The sequence below is a fragment of the Zonotrichia leucophrys genome, chromosome 5, assembly GCF_028769735.1.
Source record: "Zonotrichia leucophrys gambelii isolate GWCS_2022_RI chromosome 5, RI_Zleu_2.0, whole genome shotgun sequence".
Taxonomy (NCBI): domain Eukaryota; kingdom Metazoa; phylum Chordata; class Aves; order Passeriformes; family Passerellidae; genus Zonotrichia; species Zonotrichia leucophrys.
The window spans coordinates 27545691-27566717 of record NC_088175.1 but is presented as its reverse complement, the minus strand read 5'-3'; the positions used below and the strand labels follow the sequence as shown (position 1 = coordinate 27566717).

The window sequence follows — 21027 nt, the reverse complement described above, 5'->3', positions numbered from 1 at the left end:
CAAGTCTGGAGCGTCCACAGACTCTCAGTCTGACTGTCAAAATGTCAGTACCACTCATGATTAAAAAATTACTTTGAAATTCATCAGCCCTTCAATTCCTAACAGAGATATTTTAATAAATACAGACCTGATATCTTGGCCTGGCCGAGCTTGCACCAGGATTCGAACTTCTAGTTCTTCAGTGCCCTACAAATACAAGGACATCACATTTGGTCAGCTGAACTATTCAAAGAAGATTAATGTTTAATTTCTCAGAAGTCTACAAAGCACTCATTACACTGAGACATTGTGGCTTAAGCATCACATTGTTCTCCTGATTTGTTTGTAAAGGTTGTAAGACAATGTGTACTAAAACTGAAAAACATTTTAAGAAATGCTCTTTACGATGAGCTCACTAGGGAAGGACCAGCACTGAATATGTAGTTTTAACTTCCCTTTTTTTTTTTTTTTTTTTTTTTTTTTTTAATGATACCTGTGTTTATACAGCTTTCCTGTTTACCTCTTGATCCGGTATACTGAGTGGATTCTTTCTACTCCTCTCAGCCAACTTGATCTGGTCAAACCATTTCAAAGATGGCACTTCAAACAGACCATTAGTCTGGCAGACATTACATTAGCAGAAAAGTGGAAAGAAGCTGTGTGCTGCAGCTGTTTCAGGATTCTCACGAACATTCCTGTAGTGGATACTCCTACTTGAGAGCCTTGTATGAATCAGAAAGGGGCTCAATCATCTTGTTTATTTACTGTGAACGAGAGACAGTGGCCTGAAGAGTCTGATGCATTTCCTTACTCAGAATGTCAATAGTTTGGTGATTCATTCAATGCCAATAAATGGTACATGACCTCTATCATTAATATTTAAATTTAAGCCCTGCAAATGGGTTGATGATATATACACTCAGTTTTGAGATAGTGCCAGCCTGTCAGTACCACTAAATCTAAACTTAGACTAGAAAAAATTCTGGTTTTACATTGTGATGTAGTGCTTATATTTGCAATGTGGTAGTCCTCTCAAGATGAGGTGGGCAATGGTCACAAAAAACTTGCTCCGTAAGGCTAATGGAATGGATTAAAAAGCAGTGAAGGCAATGGTGTATTTTGCAGGAAGATATAATCTATACATATACATCTGTAACCTCAAAGCAGGATTGATAATTTCAATAATTTCCCTGCTAGGAATAAGGACATCCTCCACAGCTTGCTGAGTTCATTAGATGTAAAACTCTATGCATTTAATAAGATTAATAAGGCATGAGAAAGGATCCTGAGAGTGAGTTTCAGCTTTTGCAGACTTTATCAGTTTTGAACACTAGAATTCATCTGCTTACACCCCAGCTGCAATTACAATGCTGACACTGAGCTGTGGTGAAGGAATAGCTTGTCAGAACAGCAGCAGTAGAGCAAAGGCTGATCTGAGCACAGAATCACACACACAGCTCATTCCAAAGCTGAACTTGGAAATTGTGTCAATAAGAGACACATCTTCTCGCCTTGAAGTCTCTCAGATGACAGCAAACATGAGGATAGTGCCTTGAAATCACAGCTGGGATTCAGAAGCAAACACAGCAACACAAAGGAAGCCTTAAGATGCACTCTTTGGAATAAAGTTGTCTACAGAGAGCTCCTCTGCTTCATAAAAAGCGCATTTCATATGTTGAGACAATGACGCATACAGAATTAGTACTACAGTATTCATATTTTTTCTGTGTTTTTTTCTGTGTTTTCTTTCTGTGTTCTTATTTGCAGCATCTGTAAGGTAGTCCACTAATATGTAAAGGTAGGCTGGAAAATCTGTTCAAAAACAGGTTTATGCCTAGATTCTGGAGGAATATGCACCTTATCCATTTATTGGTTTTCAGAGGTCTTAAATTCAGTAATGTTCTCATTTTAAAGGAGCACAAATGTCTTTTAAAAATCTTAGTTGTAGTTTAAAAAAACATTTACATCCCCTGTTTCATAACAAAACCTCTTTTCCTAAACAGATTCACTGGAAGGCATTTGTATAAGAAGTATTCTCCAAAATCCACCAAATTCTCCTTTGCTGAAACAAGACCAACTCTGATAATACAGAACTGTCCTCATAGCACAGTTTAAAGCAATCCAAGTCCTCCTATGGACTTTGCAGCACTTAAAATAGAAGTGCAGAAAATCATATTCAGCTTTAATTACATCAGCAGTAATTCACTGTATTATTCTGAGATCATAATGTAATTTAAAAAAAAATTCCCCTTCTTATCTGGTGAGATTTCCACTAGCCTGTGTTTTAAAATGTAGTTACAGTAGGTAATTGAATTGGACTGTGGGCATGGATTTCCAAGAGGCATCTGCCTTTCACTCAAATCATGCTCCCAAACATTTTAGAGTGAGCACTCAACAATTTTGATGAAAAATCAGTCAGAACAGGAAGGTCTGTGGTACTGTTATCACAGCCTGAAAAAGTGAGAAATGCCACTAGGAACTGATGCAAAATCCCTCAAACTTCCCAGACTACTGAAGCACTTTTCTGTATGACTTACTTTCATATTAACAGGACTGTATCACATACCATTTGCTGCCACAAATAAAAGAAAAATGAGTTTTTTAACTTGTGACTCACATCATCTGATTCCCTGATGAGCTCTGTATCTTCCACCTGCACCACTGCATCAGCACCACATGGAATTGGAGCACCAGTTGTAACTCGCATTACCTGACCAGGCATCACAGTCTGAGTTGGCTGAAAAATAAAAAATCAGAAATTAATCTCTTTTTGGAAAAAAAAAAAATTCAAGCCACGGGAACTTTATGCAAGTAAACTATCTGAAAGATCAGAATTCTTATTTGCTGCATGACTCTTGATATATTGTGGGCAATATCAACAGGTACAATAAACTCCAATTCATACCTCGCTTTATTTATATGGCCACATTTTAGGTGGCTTCAGGTTTTTCTCCTTATAATTCTATCACACGAACAACTTTCAGAAGAAGGAATATACTAATATTCAGAAAAATATTTGGCACAGAAAAATAACTGGCTTAAAAATTTAACTGTTAGATGGAAACTTCCATGAACAAAAATCTAGCAGGTCTCAGTACATAAATATTTTTGCAGAGCACTCTGGCTGCCAGGGCTGAAATTGCTTTGGCTGGATTTTTGTTCTGTTTTACCAGCACACTATTTATGAAAAGCCAATATATAATAGTAATGTAACCAACTGCTTAATTTTTAGGCACATTTCTTAAAACTGAGACAGCTCAATACTAGTTCACAGACAATATCTATCGAGGGTCAATTTAGAATTGCCTAAAATTGATAATATTCTACAATTCTATAAAGTCACAGAGCATTAAAAAGTTTCAGCAGAAGCAGTACAAAGAATAGAAAAATATCAGAACAACATGATAAAACAAATTATATGGTTATAATAACACTTCTCACCAGGCAGACTATTTTAATAAACATTTGTCAAAATCAAGGTAAAACTGTAATTTGGCCATAACTACTTAAGAAATAAATGACAAAAATAAAATCCTAAAAAATGAAACTAAAAGAAGCTGATATGATGACTGAGATTTCATTGCTGGCTCCTCCCAGCACGGCAGGAAGCCTGGCCTATCTAGGTTTCAGTGTTATAAGTGAACATGTGCTACACAGAGATCTATGCAGCTGTGAGCAGAGTAAATATTCTGTACGTGCCACACGTACAACTCATGTGCACATTGACTCTAAACTCCATATGCAGCGCTGGAATTCATCCAGGACTTCTCAAGGTGTAATTAGCAGGCATTTGGCAGCAGCCCCCGGGCTGCAGGCAGTACCTCCCAGGAGTGTTACCTGCTCCTGCCCAGCAGGAATTTACTCTATGACTTCTGCCAGGGGCTCACAGACACGACCAAACCCTAGACCAGTGGTCAGCACTTCAGCTGCATAAAGCTCTTTGCCTTGCCCATTCTTCTACCCCACTTCAGCACTGTCATAACCTCTGAAAGGTGAGTTTTACTTTTAAATGTGTGTATTTCACACATTTGGGACAGAAGCCATAGGAAAAAGGTGCGATGGTTTTTATCTGGCTTACCACAGCATCACAGCGACCTTTGTATTCCAAGAAATAACTGACCCTAGAACTGACTGAATCTTAACCCTTCTTGGCAGGTAATGGAAATCTAATATCCTTGGAGAAGAAAAAAAATAAACCCCCACTTGCCATATGTCACAGTTAATGTATTTTTAGGGGAAGATTCATGCTATCATGCAAGTATCTAAACCAGATGACATTAAAAAAAAACTTTTAAGAAAATGGCATTTATTCCTCACCCCAGACTATGCAAGGAATTGTGGATGGATAGCTGAAACACTGCCATTTGTACTAAAGCTGCTTAAAAGGGAAAATAATGCTATCTAGTGTGTAATTTTGATTTTTATGAAAAGAAATGTTACGAAAGGCAAAGCTTACCCCTTGGATTATGTATTTTGCATCCCATTGTATCTTTTTCAAAGACAATTATTGTTCAAAACAATATTACCTATTTTTAATGTATCTTTTAATCTAAACATACATTACAAATAGGTAATATTGTTTTGAACTTACTAAGTATTGCCGGCTTAAATTTCAGAGGAATACAGTGCATAAAAAAAATTCTGCCTATTAAAATGCATCACAAAGAATACAAAATGTCTACTACTGCCACAAATCACAGCCTATGGTGATAAAATGTGCTGTAACTAACCAAATTTCTGGAGTTTATTGTTAGATGAGTTAATTTTTGAGATGCAATGATGCGATACATTTAAACAAATTCATGATACAATTGCTTTTAGAACTGGTCATGTTGCTCATAAATTTAATTTCATTTTTGTCTGCTGAGAATTTGATCAGATTAACTTTATGAACAAAAGTCAACCATTAGATTTATTTGTGAATCTCCAGGGCTGTGTTCCTCTATGATAGATTTTTTGGAGATAAAGAAATGATTGCTTCTCAGAAAACATATTAATGTGCAAAAATTTCACAGAAGCTCTTCTAAAGGCCTTTGGGATCTCACTTTTACCTGCAATGGGGCAATGCTGGTTTCTGTTCTTTGCCTTCATTACTGATAACCTGCTCAATTTTAGTCACTGAATAAAACCCAGAAATAATTTACTAAGCACAACCCCTATCTCAGCCCATTTCTCCTGCACATGATTACACCTCTCCTGTGTCATTTAGGATGATCCATGCTCCTTTCTGTAAAAAGGCACAAGTTAATGGAATAGTGGAAAATGCCTGCTTTTCATTCTAACATTGTAGCTGGTTAGTTTTAGTGCCTCTCCCAAACGCCTTTAGGAAGTCTTGCAGGAAATGCTATGGTCTATATGAGTCTGCAGAAGGAAAACCATTTTTCCTACGCTGAGTGTTCTACACACAGGCCATTGTGGATGGCTCGTGACCAGTAATCTCAAGTGTGCCCTAACCTTCCCAAAGCAGGGTGGTGCCTGAAAGCTTTCCCTGATATACAAAAAAAGGGTTAACATAAACATGACCATCTGTAAATGGAAATCAGAAAACGTACAAATTAAAAATTGATACAGAAATGTCCAACTTGGCTATATGGCCTTCCTGCAATGCACAGTCCCATCTTCTTCCTTGCTACTAGCATTTATGTAACCTTTTTCCCTACAGGAGGAGCCAAATCTAAATCTATTTTGAACTCCCTGCTGTGAATCATTCTGTTAATTGGTCTGTAACATGAAAAGCAGAATGTTGCTGCTGAGAGTGACTGAAGGGTGAAATGAGACTGAGGAGCCTTCCAATGCTATAAATAATTTCTTGGGAAGGAGATGAACCTGAAGATGTGTTTGCTCCAGAAAAAAACTTTGACCAATTATTCTGAGGTCAACAGCCTTGTTTTTCTAACTTGCCACTGGTATTTTCAGAAATAGCCTCTCTCTGCATGCCTGCTTCCCACCCAATTTTTGCTCCTTGCCAGAGAGTCTTCCTATTCCCTGTAATCTGGGAGGACAGACTGTCCCTGTAGAGACATTAGTGAGCTCTTGAACTTTGTTGGAGGGAAGCAGCTTCCATTTGCCCTTTTATCTTTTGTACAAACCTGCTGAACTGATTAGGACACTGAAACACTTCAGACCTCTAATGGTAAGTAGTCCCCATTAGAGACAACTTCAGCAGTACTGCTTTTAAGCAACACTGTGCTGTGATATTTAACTAGCAAAATGATAATATTGATGAGAGGGGAATAGTGATAGGAGTGAAAATTCAGCAAGTTCCTCTGCTGGTTCTTGCTATTTTATAGTGATCATAAAAAGGGTTGTAAAAATAGCTGTCTTTGAATCTTTCGGATTCTGGACCAAAGCTTGAAAATGCAGTCAGGAGGGCTAAAATTATAAGGCAGGTGAAAAAAACTGCTGAATTAACTTGCCCTTGTTTTTTTAGAATTGAAAGTAATTTAACATATTTTTGCAATTGATCCATTAATCTAAATTCATATGAATATCACTACTGAGAAGATGTCTATTATACCAAAGTATAGTTCATGATGATGGATGGGACCTAAAGCAAAAATAATTTTTACAGCTCTTCCTGACATGATTAGCCAAATTAAATGTCTATTACACATTTAGAGACAGTTCAAGTACATTTAAAAACAAATTAAATCATCCTGCACTTGATAATACTTCTAAAACCTGATACAACTTTTGAAATATGTTGATTTTACTTGGACTTTTTTGTTTAGCAGTCAAAATGGACATACTATAAAATCCTAATTGAAATTGATTAATTCCTTGTTTTGCCTGTTACTTATCCCTTTTTCCATCATTTCACATACAAAAAATACACAGAATTATAAATCAGGACTTGAAACAGCTGGACTAATTTTGGACTATCTCATGTTTTCCGGAACACAACTACCAGGTATGATTAAATGGACAGACTTAGACTAGTTGAACATAACTTTTTTTCCCATTTCCCCAGTATGAGTAAAGAACTTCAATGAAATATGCTCTTGAATTTGAGAACAAATCACAAAATGTGTCTATTAATGAATATTTATAGAGCACAGCAGGTCACAAACAGGTCATGCCTCAACTTGCTTTTAAAATCAATCCATGTATCAGCTAAGTTGCACAAACATTCTTCTCACAAACCAGCCTCAAACCAGGCTGCTGCCAGGCTTCCTCAAGATTGTTCTGATCGTTACCTATCTGCAAAAGCTTAATAAAAAATTTATACACTTCATTTTGCAGTTATCAGTGTGAAAAATGGAAGCATCTTATGAAAACTGTTATTGGGCTGACATCCTTAAAAAAATCTGTCAGCAAGAGGGGGTTAAATCACTCTTTTCTCTGCTTATGAATTGTTGTGCCACTAGAAATCTCATGTCCTCAAACATTGGACCAGGGCAGAACGTTACTGTATGCACTCCTATCAGACATGTCAGCACAATGCTCTGAAGTATTTTGGGATATCCTTGTTAGCTCCTTATGTAACTGTACTACCTCACTTTCTGAAATCATGTCCCAAGGCACAGAGCAGGAGGGTCAGTACAGCTGTGTCCTACTTCACACCACATCCAAGACTATTGAATTTTGGAGCACTAGCAAGGCTTGTAAAAATACAAAACAAAATCTTACAGAAGAAAAATACATTAAAAAAAGAGAAAAGAAATTGTGCTCACCTGCTCACCAGCCTGGGATTCTCCTATGATGAATCGATCTCCTGGGCCATCAGCAGCTGTTAAGAGGGACAACATAAATGGTAAACACTGAACCAAAACAAAAGGTGGCATTATAAATAAAGAACAGAAGAGCAAAGATGATATAATGTTCAGTTCTTCAGTGACTTCAGTTCTTCATGACTAAGGTTATAGAAGTTCTGTAAGGATTTTACATTTTAGGTCCATTTGAGGCGTTTATTGTTTTGAAAAACACTGGTTCTAAAAAACAGAGTATTTTTAACTGAAAATTTCTGGGCAGTATGAGGTCATGTAAAGGAAGACTAGGAGGAATTACATTAAAAACAAAGATTTAAGGGTGTTCATGACACTATTGCAATAGTGACAATTAGTAGTCTGAGATCACTGATTTAACAAGTATTCAGGACTTCCAATTTATCAAATCTGCATTTTTACGGGGACAAGGAAGGCACAATTACTAATGACATTTAAACTCCTGCCTGCCTCAAAGGTCTTTCAGCAAGTTGCATTAGTGGGATGATAGGCTTTACCATGGTGTAAAGCATGTGTGAAGCACAAGCAGCTCTGCCTTTCCAAGCACAGCAGAGTGCTCAAGCAAACTAAGCTGGAAAGACAGCATTTAAATCTGCATTATTACTAATTTTAAATCTGTAGCTATAAAAAGTTGATTTCCTAGAGATGAAGTCTAACCAGTGATAACCTTTATCTTAAAAACTTTGGTTTAACTTCAGGAGCTCTGAATGTACACCTAGGTAACCTTGTATCAAGAAGAACTACTTTAAGGAAGGATGTCCATTCAGTCTATGATTTATCACCTTTGTACTCCTGCACTGGCTGCAGCTTTGCAGATCATTATCTTGGTACTTACCCATGTTTGAAGACTAATAATTAACTTAGCTTAAAAGCTTATCAAACAGACTAATCTAAGAGCTTTAGAGCGAACTCAAAAAGGACTCTTCAACTAGATAGCCTTGAATAATGCATGTAATACTACTGAAAACAGTTGTAAGGCCTGCACTGAAAAAAAATGCGCTTGTATGATCCAGCAAAAGAAGAGAAAGAAATCCCTAATAGCTAAATTATTTTAAACCTGATAAAATGCTACTGAACTAGATTTTATTCCCCCACCAATAATAATACAGAGATAAAGTTTATAGATGATACACAACTGATATAAAATGAGAAAAGGACAAGGATTTGGGCAGACATGTTATGTCCCTGAGAGCTAATGCTTATATTTTTGTAAGAAGCATCCATTAATGTAGTCAGTGTCATCTCTGCCTAAAAGCTTTTTTTTTTTTCCCATATCCAAAGATAACAGGTTCACAAGAATAATAAGAATAGAACAAAACAGTATAGAATAGAATAGAACTGCCTGATCAATTCAGGGCTAACCAAAATGTAAAGCAAATTATTAAGGGCACTGTCCAAATGCCTTTGACACAGAGATAGGCTTGGGGCATCAACCCACTCCCTAGGAAGTCTGTTCCAGTGTCTGCCCACCCTCTTGGTAAAGCAATATTTCCTGATGTCAAAGCTAAACCTTCCCTAGCACAGCTTTCAACCATTCCCACACATAATGTCACTGGACACCCTGTGTCCATCCCCTACACAGGGAGCTGTAGGGAGTCATGAGGTCACCTCTCAACATACTTTTCCTCAAACAAGACAAACCCACAGTCCTCAGCTGCTCCTCATCGGACATTCCTTCCAGCACTTTCGCCAGCTTTAGTGCCATTCTCTGGATGCATTCAAATATCTCAGTGTTACTCTGCTTGAATTCACCACCAAATTAGGTTTTGTGTGTTGGTTCTGTCAGAAGTTGCAGGAAATGACATTCATGATCACTCTGCTCACTCTGTGTGTTTACTGAGATTGTACTCATGCTTTTCCTTACCCTGCAGCAATCAGGTTGCAAGACAGCTTTGCCTTGATCCCAAGGCCCTTGTCACTCAGCATTCTACTCAGAGCTCACTCTCTTAGCTTTTCTCAGTGTTACATTACCTGTTGTATTTCTCTGGCTTCATATGCACTCCCTAGACCACATTACTAGTCATTTTGGTCTGCCTGTTTCTCTCACACACTCATCTTGTGGACCTGAAATTTTATTTTTATGTATGGGGAAGCTACTGGATTTCACCCGTTGCCTGGGTCTGCAGGCAGTCTATTTCATGGGCAGTTGCTTTCCATGGTTTCAACTGCCAGTAACAAAAAAGATATTTTAATGTCACTAGAAGAAAGTTGGCTACTGTGTACAAATTTCAACATGGTGTCATGATTGCTACCACAATTAAGTCACTACTAGTAAAATGTTTGATTCTGTATATTTTAAATTTCCTTCATAGACATATGAGGTGAGCATCGTTATTCTTACTTTATGAAGGCAAAAACTGACACACAGAGAAGCAACTGGCTCAAAGTGATGTGGCACTTAGTGGCAAAGCAGAGTGTGAATTCAGGTCTCCTGGGAAATTATATTTGCTGCTTGAAATGAATACAGTCATAAAGCTAATTTTATTTGTATATGGCAGCTGCAGTATTTTTAAAGTAAGAACCTCTGCTTTTGAGGTGTCTCCATAAGAGAACATTATGGTAAGTTCTTCGAAAATTCTCTGATGTAATCAATATCTGTAAGAGTTCAACAAAGTAAAATACATATAAAAAATCCTCATTAAATCTATAACAGAGGAATAGAAGATGAATCCATAATTCAGAACCAGATGTTCTGTTATCGTCCAGAATTTTAAATGTTTCCAAGAAATGCACGAGCAACAGAGGTGTACATCTAGGAGCACACATGGGTGTACATTTTCTCTTGTACACCTGTATCCACTTAAAAGATCTGAACTCAGCTTTGTGACCTCCCTTCAAGACAGTGCATTTTATATAACTGTGACCCCAGCAATGATCTGTATTAAATCTAAACCAAAATAACCCTTGCTGGATCCAAAACAGGTGAATTAACATACTACATGTCCAGAAAGTGAGTGTTTACCTCTGACAGCGTAACCATCTTTTACTGATGCTGGAAATGGTGGCAGATTATCTTTTGCATATACATCTTGAGCAAGGACTCGCCCCATTCCATCTAGAAAAAAGAGAAAAGACTCTGTGTCATTACAATGGGGGAAAGAGGGAAATGAAGTTCACAGCTGTGCCCTCCAATAGATGAAACGTATGTGTATGGGACAGAGAGATCTCTCAGGCTTTGGATTTTTGACCCAACATACAGGAAAAAAGACTAGAGTCTGAAAGTAATGACAAAGGATTTGTTTAAGTCTGTGCTCCTAGTTATGGTGAGATTGCTGACAGTAGATTTGAATGCCAAGTATCCAAACCCAAAGGTGATAGTGCCGATTAAGGACCAGACAGAAAAAAAAATATTTGTTTCTTCAGGACTAGTTTTCCCCCTAAGATCTCTTGAATATATGCACTTTCTTTATTTTCCTTTATTTGAATTTTTATTAAATTAAAAAAAAAAACTTGTAAAATGACATTTCAAAAGTGAATCCTGTGCACAGAAGGTGAGAGGTGATGAATTGAGAACATTAACAATGAACCAGTTTTCATAAATTGACAAAGAAATTTGGCAATAGATTAGCTTCACCTAATTGCTGAGAGCATTTCTGCTTGATGGAGGATGAGTGCACAGAAGTGTCAGAATTATTTATATAAATTTACAGTGTTATAGTTCTAAATATTTTAATAGCTGTTTCAAACATACTCTTTCTCTTAACTTAGCAACTATGGCTGCTGAGCTGTAATGTGGCTCAGCCTCCCTGTAGAGACTGATATGAATTATTTCACCCTCAGTCAAGTGGCTGGTACTTTTATGGCATCAGCAAGAGCTTTATTTTTTAGTATGACATGCAACAGAGTGGAAAATATGTAACTTGGCCCTTGATATAGTGTGAGAGAGAAAGCAGATTTACTACATGTGTGATTAGATGTACAGGGAAAGGACACATGGGTCAGAACTACTGAGACTGGCTTGATTCCAGTATGTCTAAGTAAAAGAAGGGAAGCCCTGCTCATAGCAGAGGCCTGCTCCTAGCGTGCATTGTGGCACTGGAAGGAAATATCCTGCTGAAAGTATGATGGAGTGAGAGAATGCATGATTATTTCTGCCAGGAGAATTTGCATGGATATATGCTTTAGAGATTATGGTCTTTGAGACATGCCAAAAAAGAGAAGTGCATAAAGTGTGATTCTTATTTTACAGAAGAGCTAGTGCTGCACACTAAATGGGCAGATTTTGTAAAAAAGTTCACCTACTTGATTTGAAAACGTTCAGCTCTAGTGAAGTGGTATTACAATGAAGATTGTATTTTACTTATTAACACAAAGTGATTTAGTTAGCAATTAATTATTGTAACTATAACAATATTGTGCTCACATCCTTATGTATCAACTTTCAGCCTGAAGTTACTGTTCATGCTGCATTGCTGAAATAACTATTGCCATGAAAATGCTGCTGAAACCTGTTAAAACAACTAGAAAAGCACTTTTGTAATGGCCATTAATTCACCTGTGCAAACCTGCATATCAGTGCCTGTGATACACAATACAGAATTATTAGAAAGCTCACAGAAGCTTGTACACTTATACTGAGTAAAAGAATGCACACACAGACATTTAAATTATAGCAGAGAAAAGGCAGCTATCAAAGGCCTAGTAAAAACACCCTTTGTTCATATATGCAGGAAATCTCATACTAAAGTGATACTTCCAATTTTAGCAGGCATGTTGTGCCTTCATTTTGCTTCTTGTCTGCATGCAAAATCACGTCAAATAGAGTAAAGTTGAACAGTATGTTCATGGCATACTGCCATGCAATATTTGAAAGGAATAAATGGCTAGCCAGCAATGGGAATGAATTTCATTACAAGAAGAAAAATGTAAGAATTATTTGCTGAAGCAGCCTTAGGCATTTAAAATGAAGCAAGTCAGTAACTAGAGGACAATCTTAAGTGTCTCTGCAGTCTCTTTTAAGAAAATATTCTAAAAATACAGTTTGAGCCTATTTTGATTAATTGTAAGTCAGAAAGATGTTCTGAATTATTTTAATGCCATCAAACTGCCCCTTATGATGCTCATGGCTTTCTGACACAAAATGGAGAATTACATTTAACTCACTTTTCAAACGTGGGTATTTGCTAAGCTTAGGTGGTGAACCTGGTGCAGTTCCATGAAGATTTGATTTGATTTCTCTGGGGCACAGCAGTAAGACATCTTGTACTATGAAGTGATGGATTTTGTAAATCCTGCCCTGGTAGCACTGTAGTGTGATATGAAAAGTCAATGCTACCAAACCAATCAGTTGGGCTCTTGGACTAGACAAGAGTAAATGTGCTGTTCTCTGGCTTAAGCTCATAAAATGTAGATTGCTTCTGTATTATAATTTTATTATCAATTAAACTTCTGTGTCTTAGTTTCAGAAGAATAATAATAATCATGTTGTCTAAAAATTTAACCGTATATGCCCACAGACCTATACTCAGATAACTGCATTTATTTGGAATAAGCCTAATTGGAGGCTACCAGATATCAATGATGGCAGGTGGGAAATATGCTTCAGATGCCTTGGGTTTATGACACTTCCTTAAAATGCTTTAGGACAGTCCATTTTTTTAAAATATGAAAGAGGTTAAATTATCTATATGGTAACTGAGCAACACACCAGTGCAAAAGTCATGTTTCAAAAGACAACTTTAATAATTCTCTCCCTTGTGTTAGGAGAGAATAGATAGATCTGGGAGACTACAGCCTACCTTGACTTAATCAAGAATAAAATCAGGTCTGTACTGGGTATTTGTACAGAATAACATTCAGCTGCTTTATTTATGAGAATGAATGCTATGAAATATGTTTAGTTTTAACTAAATCAGGTTAAATTGATTAGGTAATTAGGACTTCTAGAATTTTGCACATTTCACTTTCCTTGGAGAGAAACTATGCTCCTGAAAGATAGCTCAGAAGCTCAGTTGTAATTCAAGACACAAAATCACAAAGAAAACAAACACAGCACAATAGGGCTTTTCTAAATACAGTTTCAGACCTCCAGAACTAAATTTATACCATTTTCTGAAATTTGACGTATATTAAAATAAAAAGAAAAAAAAGAACAACCCGTTACTAATTTGTCTGTGTAACATGATGGTGATCTTTTAAGAACTTCTGAAAATGCATTTCCATCTTGGGATTCGTAGATACAAATTACAAATCTACAATGTAGATTAAGAGAATTGAATTTGCAGTATCACAGACGCACACATGTCCTTTAGGCTGTCTCCCATAGGCTCAATCCTGAAATTTCATACGATATACTTGGACAACACACAGTACTAAAATAAGTGTATACTACTTAAAAAATAAATTGCAAGATAAAATCTTGCTCTACAGTGCAAAAATATGAAGGAATTGTTGGTATAATCATGTGAACATTAAATCAAGAATCTGTCTCTGAACCTGCTCATGGTACCCTCAATCTAATGCTTGGGTTTTGGGTGAGAGGGAAGAGGGTCAAAACTTAGAGCGACTCAGCAGACTCAGTTCATTACTTTTGAAAGAAAAAGAGTGCCAGGAATAACAATACATACATTCTGGACTCAGAATCTTTTATTTTATTATTCTTCTTTTATTCAAAGAAGAATAATAATCCTACAGTACCTTAACTGTATCTGACATACCAAAATAAATACATGATGTGCTTATCAGGGAGGCAGATGTCAGTCTTTCATCCTTTATTTCAGGAGTTTAGGGTTGCATACGCATTTATTTGGACTAAATGTACCCAACTGCAGCTCATCATATTGTTCACAAAGGGCTGTCTTGGAAAAGACATTTAACTGACAGCTACCCAAAAGGCCCAATAGTTATGCTCAGGCATTTATGCCTTAGTGCCTTCTAATCTGCATGCCATTATGAAAGTGCAGGATGTATTATGCATATTCCTTGTTGATCCAGTATTGGTGCTGTTCTGAATGCAGGGTATGGAGCATTTTCTCAGAAATCCTGCTGCCAAGGCATAGAGGAGCACTGAACTCTGCTTGGAGTCACTAAATGCACAGGTGTGATATTGCATACAGTCTGCTAAATCACTATGTCAATATGAAGACATCTTGAAGGCTTCTGGTAGCACAAAGTTTTGGCAAAGAACTTCCAAGCCAGAAGACAGAATATTCCATTAGGAAACCATTTGTGCCTCTCTGCTGTCTGTAGCACACCAGTGTCCCAAATGTTTTTGCCTTTTGAGGTTTATAGTTCCACAATCTCTTCACTCACCACCTTACTTTTGGACAATCTGGAAGGATCCCTGGAAGAGGTTTCTGCTTCCCTACCTAGTTTAGGCTTACTTGTCAGCATATTTCCTGTCATGGTTTTGTTATGTGCCAAGAACATCTCCCAGATAATGTCTAGGCTTGATGTAAGGAATAGCAGAAGCTTAGGGAGGCATCTAATAGACATTATGAATACAGTATTTCAGGAAGGAGGATAGTTGAGCTGAATAAACATGAGAGATGCCTTGCTAATTCCTTTTAGGGCCAGAAAAATCACTTCATCTATCCCTACTTATTCATGAGTATAGATACAGTCACAAAGTCATAAAGTCTGATATTTTGCTTGCTGTTTGGTGCTTTTGAAGACAATCTCACTGTATCAAAACCAGTTACTCTTTAATTACAAAGTTTCAATAGATGAAACATTAAAAGGAAGTTATTTCAGAAAATGGTCATGTAGTGTTAGATTAGAAAAGGAATTGTATTTATGAGAAGAAGAGGAAAATTCTGGAATGACTAGCAGGCCAACTAGAAACTGGAAAAAGAGACTGAGATGAACTGATAAAGACATGGAAAAAAGTGATCTGGAATCAATAATCACTTTGCTTTGATCATTAATCTTGGATAGGTAAGGGACTTAGTGAGAATCTTCCACAGTAAGACAACAGAGGGAACCAATCACAATACTCGGCACCTACAAAAGTCCACTGAGGCATGTTCAAGCTGAGTACAGTATGTTTCCTGCATGTAATACAAACAGGAAGAAAATAAATTCATGTATTTTATTAGTGTTCCATTACAGATTCCTTCAGGGAGCACCACTGAGTTCAACTAACATTCTCCTAACTTTGAAAGGTTTCCCCTATTACAGGTATTTCCTAAAGCAGTTTCTCCTGGGAAAAGCACTGTTTCAGACACCTCACAACATTAATAAAAGAGAAGGAAGGTTGCCAAATAGGGAAGAACTCACCCTCAAGCTCACAAAGAATCCAATTTAACATACCTCTGTAATTGATGATTTCTGTTCCCAGCACTGGGGTCATCTCCAGGACTGTGATGAAGGCCTTGTCCATAGATGTCAATGGGAATGGAGACATGCGATGTCTTCTTGCTACCTTGGTGATGTCAACAGCACTGTGACCTGCAATGAGAAAGAACAAATTCATGTAGGCTACAGTGAGCAGATTCATATAGTGATGCTCATTTAAACCATTTTACTGAAACTAATCAGCACTTTGGAGCAAATTAAATGAGTTAGTTATCAGTATTGAGCTTTCGTGTCTGACCCTGGGAAGACACTGTATTCAACTAGAAACAAGAGAGTGTATACCCTTATCTGTAGTGAAGAACATACCAGAAGTCTCAATGAGCATAAAAAGATAGGTAAATGTACAACAGAAGCCCTTCCAGGTGATGCAGTATTTTACACTGAGGATGATAATATGAGACTAATTCAGTTCTATGAACTCAGGACAATTCACTCCGTTCTGTTCTGCACAAACACATTTCAACATTCTCTGATAAAGCACAACAATGGACACTGTGCCAGTGAGCCTACAATCCAAGAGTGAGATGGGACTCCAAAGGTTTGAAAGGAAGATGGAGAGAGTACAATGAAATTACTGGGCAGTCAAGGCAGCAGACAGTGTCCCCAGCTAGTGGGCATCCTACCCATTGCCAAGATTTTGTTGTCACCATAGCAAAGTGTTTAAATGTATGATTGGAGTGAAGGCAGTAGGACAACCTAAGAAAGCTTGCTTTTCCTGGGTATGAGGGACAGGTGGGGAGAAAATATGACAGAAATAGTTTGAAAATGAAACCAACAGTGTTTTTGATTTAATGATACTTACTGAGAGATTAAACAAGGGGACAGCAAGCTTTGAAGGATTTTGGAAGTGAAGATGAGCAACTGAAGAGAGAACTATTGCAGGAATATATAAACAAGAGCAACAGATATAAACTGAAAGATTCAGACAATTACAATTGCAGAGTATCTTGAAAGGATTTACCTAGAACAAGAAGGTATTTATGAGAGCCAAAGTGGATGATGTTCTATACGTGATATGTAATGATATTCCTAAGTAATATAAACTACAGTACAGAAAGCATTAGATAATAGAAACTAATTTTTAATGACATGATTTTGCTTTGCAGTCACTACAAAAATATCTCATTTGTTACTGTACATGCCTTCAGATTCTGAAAAAAAAAAGATCATTGCTTCAAGGGTAGTCTTCTAATAAAAAGCAAGTAAAAAATAGCACAGCAATCATGCAGTCTAAGCCCTTCCTTCAGACGAGGAGGTTTCTTAATTAATCTATATATACAACACTTGTTCAGCACTAACACATGCTTACCTTTTCATGTGAGACACTGTTCACTAATTATTTCTTGCTATTAACAGAGTAACTACCTTTCAGAGGAAGAAGTAGAGACAAGTAAAACTGTCCACCTACTTCTTCCAGGAATGATTCTGGAAGAAATTCTTTGAACAATCTCTTTATACGTATTTAGAAGATAACATGATGAAAAAAGCAGGCACTGTGAATTTGTCAAGCACAAATAATTTTTAATTGATTTAATTCCTTTCCTTAAGATAGCAGTTGGCATTTTGAAGAAGAGAGAAACAACCAATGAGACAATTTCTAACTATATTAAGACTTTGCAAACTCAAACCTAACTTTCACATAAGAAAACTAGGGACAAATGATCCACATTAAACTATTGTAAGGTAAAAGTGTAGCATAGAAAAACTGCATTCCTGGTTTAAACAATGGGGATCTCCCTAGCAAGCTTACATTTCCGAGTTATCATGTCTGTTTTTTGTTGACAACATCATTAAAGAGGAAAAGGAAAGCATTTGTGAAATACAGTTAAACTTCCCACACCTGCCTTTGCATAGAGAAAGAAACCCTGCTTTAACAGCACTGTAATTCCAGCAGATTCCACGCAATACACGCTGAAAACCTTTTCCTGATGTTTTAAGTTGGAAAATATGAAGGAAAATGCTAAGAAAAAACATGTCACAGCAATGAAAGCTGAGGGAATTGTGTGGCAGTGCACAACCTTTATTCTATTGCCACTAGATGCTTTTACTGCTTCTAGCAGTAATTTCACTGCTACTTAAAACTCACTGTTAGCTACTTCAGAAAGTGACATTTCACCTCTTTAAACCTTAAAAAGTGAAAGAATTCACAGGTTTTCAATGCTTTGACTGGTCCCCAGAGAACAACCTTCAGATTTACAAGTCTGTCACTAATGCATGTCATTTGCTTAAGTCAAAGGTTCTGTTAAAATCTTCTGAGAAATGCATTCTCCAACATAGACTTTTTGGAAATAGTTAAAATTCCCTAACCTCTGACATCTTTTTTTCCAACACCAGAAGTAACACCCATTATTTCTGCAAAAAAAGTCAAGAAAATAGAGCCCCTTTAGGTTTAACATTAGCATGAATAGCATTTATGAAGGAGGGAAGATACATGCTGGTGTAACCTTTCTCTCTCCCATTTCTTCCTACAAACAAAAGCTAACACTTCTATTAGAGGTATCACAGATTTAAATAGACCCAGAGACAAACAAATGATTTTTTTAAATTGTAGAACTACTAAATGGCACTTTAATTACAAGTAAATGACATTAAACAACTCCTCAGACTTCACCAAGTTATCTTTCACTAATGTGAAATGTCAGATAGCTCTAAAAATAACTACTTATATTAGCTGCACTTTGTACAACAAAATAATCCTCTAGCTTTGAAGCAGCTAATTCAATTGGTTGCATAAGGTAGAAAATTCTTGACAGCCTGCTCTTTTACCACCAAAACAACTTCCTAGTCCTGTCATTATACATATACATGCACATATGGTGGATCAAATTTTAGACTAGAAAAGATTCTCACAACACAAAGAAAAAGATTTGTGCAAATTAAACTAGACATCATCTGGATTAAATGTGAACTCTTAACCTTTGCACTTTTTGGTTTGGTCTATGTAATCCCACATTCAAATTCATGTTTAAGTATGAAATAAAAATATGTACATTCAAGTTGAGAATCTCCATTTTCATTGTCTTTGAGCGTTAATTCTTACCCATAAAACCTGCACACACATGATAATTCACAACAAAACATCACAAACAACACAGACCTCCATGTCATTAGAACCACAACTTGGAAGAATAAATTAAAAGGCGACTCTCCATTAATACATGAACAATATGAGCTATTTACAGTTTTACCTTTGGAATGGATTTCTCTGTCTTAAGCTACTAAATTTCTGCTGCAAACCCACTTAGTCCCACCTCTGATCTGACTATCATTTACTGTCTTCTGAGCAGTCCTAGTTTCTCAATAGAGCTAAGAAGTTTCTGCACTTACTTGCTCTGAGGATGTTCTCCTTGCTGCTGCACCTAGACTGGACCTGCAGAGAGAGCACAGAGTCTATGAGCTACAGAAGTCAACAAGAATGCAAAATACAGAGATAAAATGGGCAAGCTCCTGGGATCTAAGACAGAGGCTATACATATTTTCAGCAACATTTTTAAATATTTCGCATGAGTTAAGTATATTTAAGCAGAAGGGTATATATATGGTCAGAATCTGATACAAGCAATTTGATTCCACACCCCTCCCATAAGAAACAAGATGGCCTAAGGACAGTAAGTGAGAAAAATCAAAGAACAGTGCTTAAGATTATGTGTTAAGCATCAGTTTTCAACAGAAAATCCACATTTTCTTATACAGCTGTAATTACAGTAGCTCTGAATCAAGGTCCTGTTTGATGATTAGATAGAATACTAACAAAAGTATATGATCTGATTTAAAATTCTATTGCTAATATTTTCAGGTATTGAGAGTTTAAAATATTTAGTTTCAATTATGTTGATTCTGAAAATGTTTAGTAAGAAGTCTTCACAATTGTATAAACAACACACAACTGTCTAAATGGCTCCTGGATGGGCTGATAAATTTACTCTGCTGCTCTTATTTGGTTAAAAGAAATGCTATGTTCACTTTGAATTTTGTAGCGGAATTCTACTTTAAAAAGTAACTGTGTGAAAATGACATGGTTTCTCAACAACTCCTCTTCTTTGATGCTTAGCTACCACTGTGCTATTCCAGACAGATTAGTCTGACTACAGGGAAACTGGGCAATTCACATGGGTCTAATATTCTAGTAACACTGAATATTTACAATTCTGTTTACTATGCAGATTTAAAAAAGATTTTTTTTTTTTTTAAGAGTATCAGCCCTGTAAACATCACACAATTGAAACTTTTAATTCTTCTCAGGTTTGGAAAGACAGCGCCATGTATAATAACCTTGAAGTTGCAAGTTTTGAGATGGACTACTGTCAGGCCAGATGACTGATCTGGCAGCACTTGAACAGAAAGCATTTGTATGGACAAAACGCCAGGTAAAGTAAACTTCACAGGAAGACAAACCTCTGAGATAGTAAGAACTGAACCCTTCTCTTTTTTACTTTATTGACAAAGGTCTTTTAAATTTCAATGAGAATACTAATAAAGTAAAAGTGTGTACATGTAGTGAAAGAAGTGGAATAGCACAGGTGATGCTGAGGGTGTAATTTCCCAGCAGAACATCTGTCTCTGCTGCAAAAGCAAAGGAGTGAATCCAGATTATCTTTCAGACCTCACTCTGGACTTGCAGTCACAGAAAAATTGCCTAGAAAGTGAATATATATTATCTAACAATTGATGAAGAATAATAAACCCCCAACTCCTCAAAAGCTGTCTTCAGAAAGGAACAACCATTTAAGTCTGAAACAAATGGTGCCCCAGCTTCTAAACCTCTTTCTTCTGTTCCACAGCAGCTTGCCCCTTAGATAGTCACATAAAAGAATTGGATTCTACAGCGCAACACAATCTACTTATTGTAATGGAATAACTTATGGAAAGTAATGTTGCAACTTAGAGTGGTTTATGGAGTCCTTCCCTGAAAAAAACTCTTGTTTAACAAAAACAAACAGAAAACCCCCACACCCTCCCCACTTCCCACCAAAAATACTATACAAGAAAACTGCAAACAAAATAGTAATGATGCCCAAATTTGGCCCAG

At 36.8% G+C, this 21027-nt stretch overlaps 1 protein-coding gene across 18 annotated transcripts in view; it reads right to left on the bottom strand.

The window, feature by feature from the left end:
• Nucleotides 1-21027, bottom strand: part of GPHN (gephyrin) — a 270224-nt gene that overhangs the window by 30569 nt on the left and 218628 nt on the right. For all 18 annotated transcript variants that reach the window (XM_064713503.1, XM_064713509.1, XM_064713512.1 and 15 more), the window contains 6 exons: nucleotides 19326-19368; nucleotides 15954-16091; nucleotides 10666-10758; nucleotides 7653-7708; nucleotides 2597-2716; nucleotides 128-186 (listed from right to left, as the gene is read on the bottom strand). In XM_064713503.1, coding sequence (XP_064569573.1) covers nucleotides 128-186; nucleotides 2597-2716; nucleotides 7653-7708; nucleotides 10666-10758; nucleotides 15954-16091; nucleotides 19326-19368 — 509 coding nt within the window. The remainder of the gene's footprint in view (nucleotides 1-127; nucleotides 187-2596; nucleotides 2717-7652; nucleotides 7709-10665; nucleotides 10759-15953; nucleotides 16092-19325; nucleotides 19369-21027) is intronic.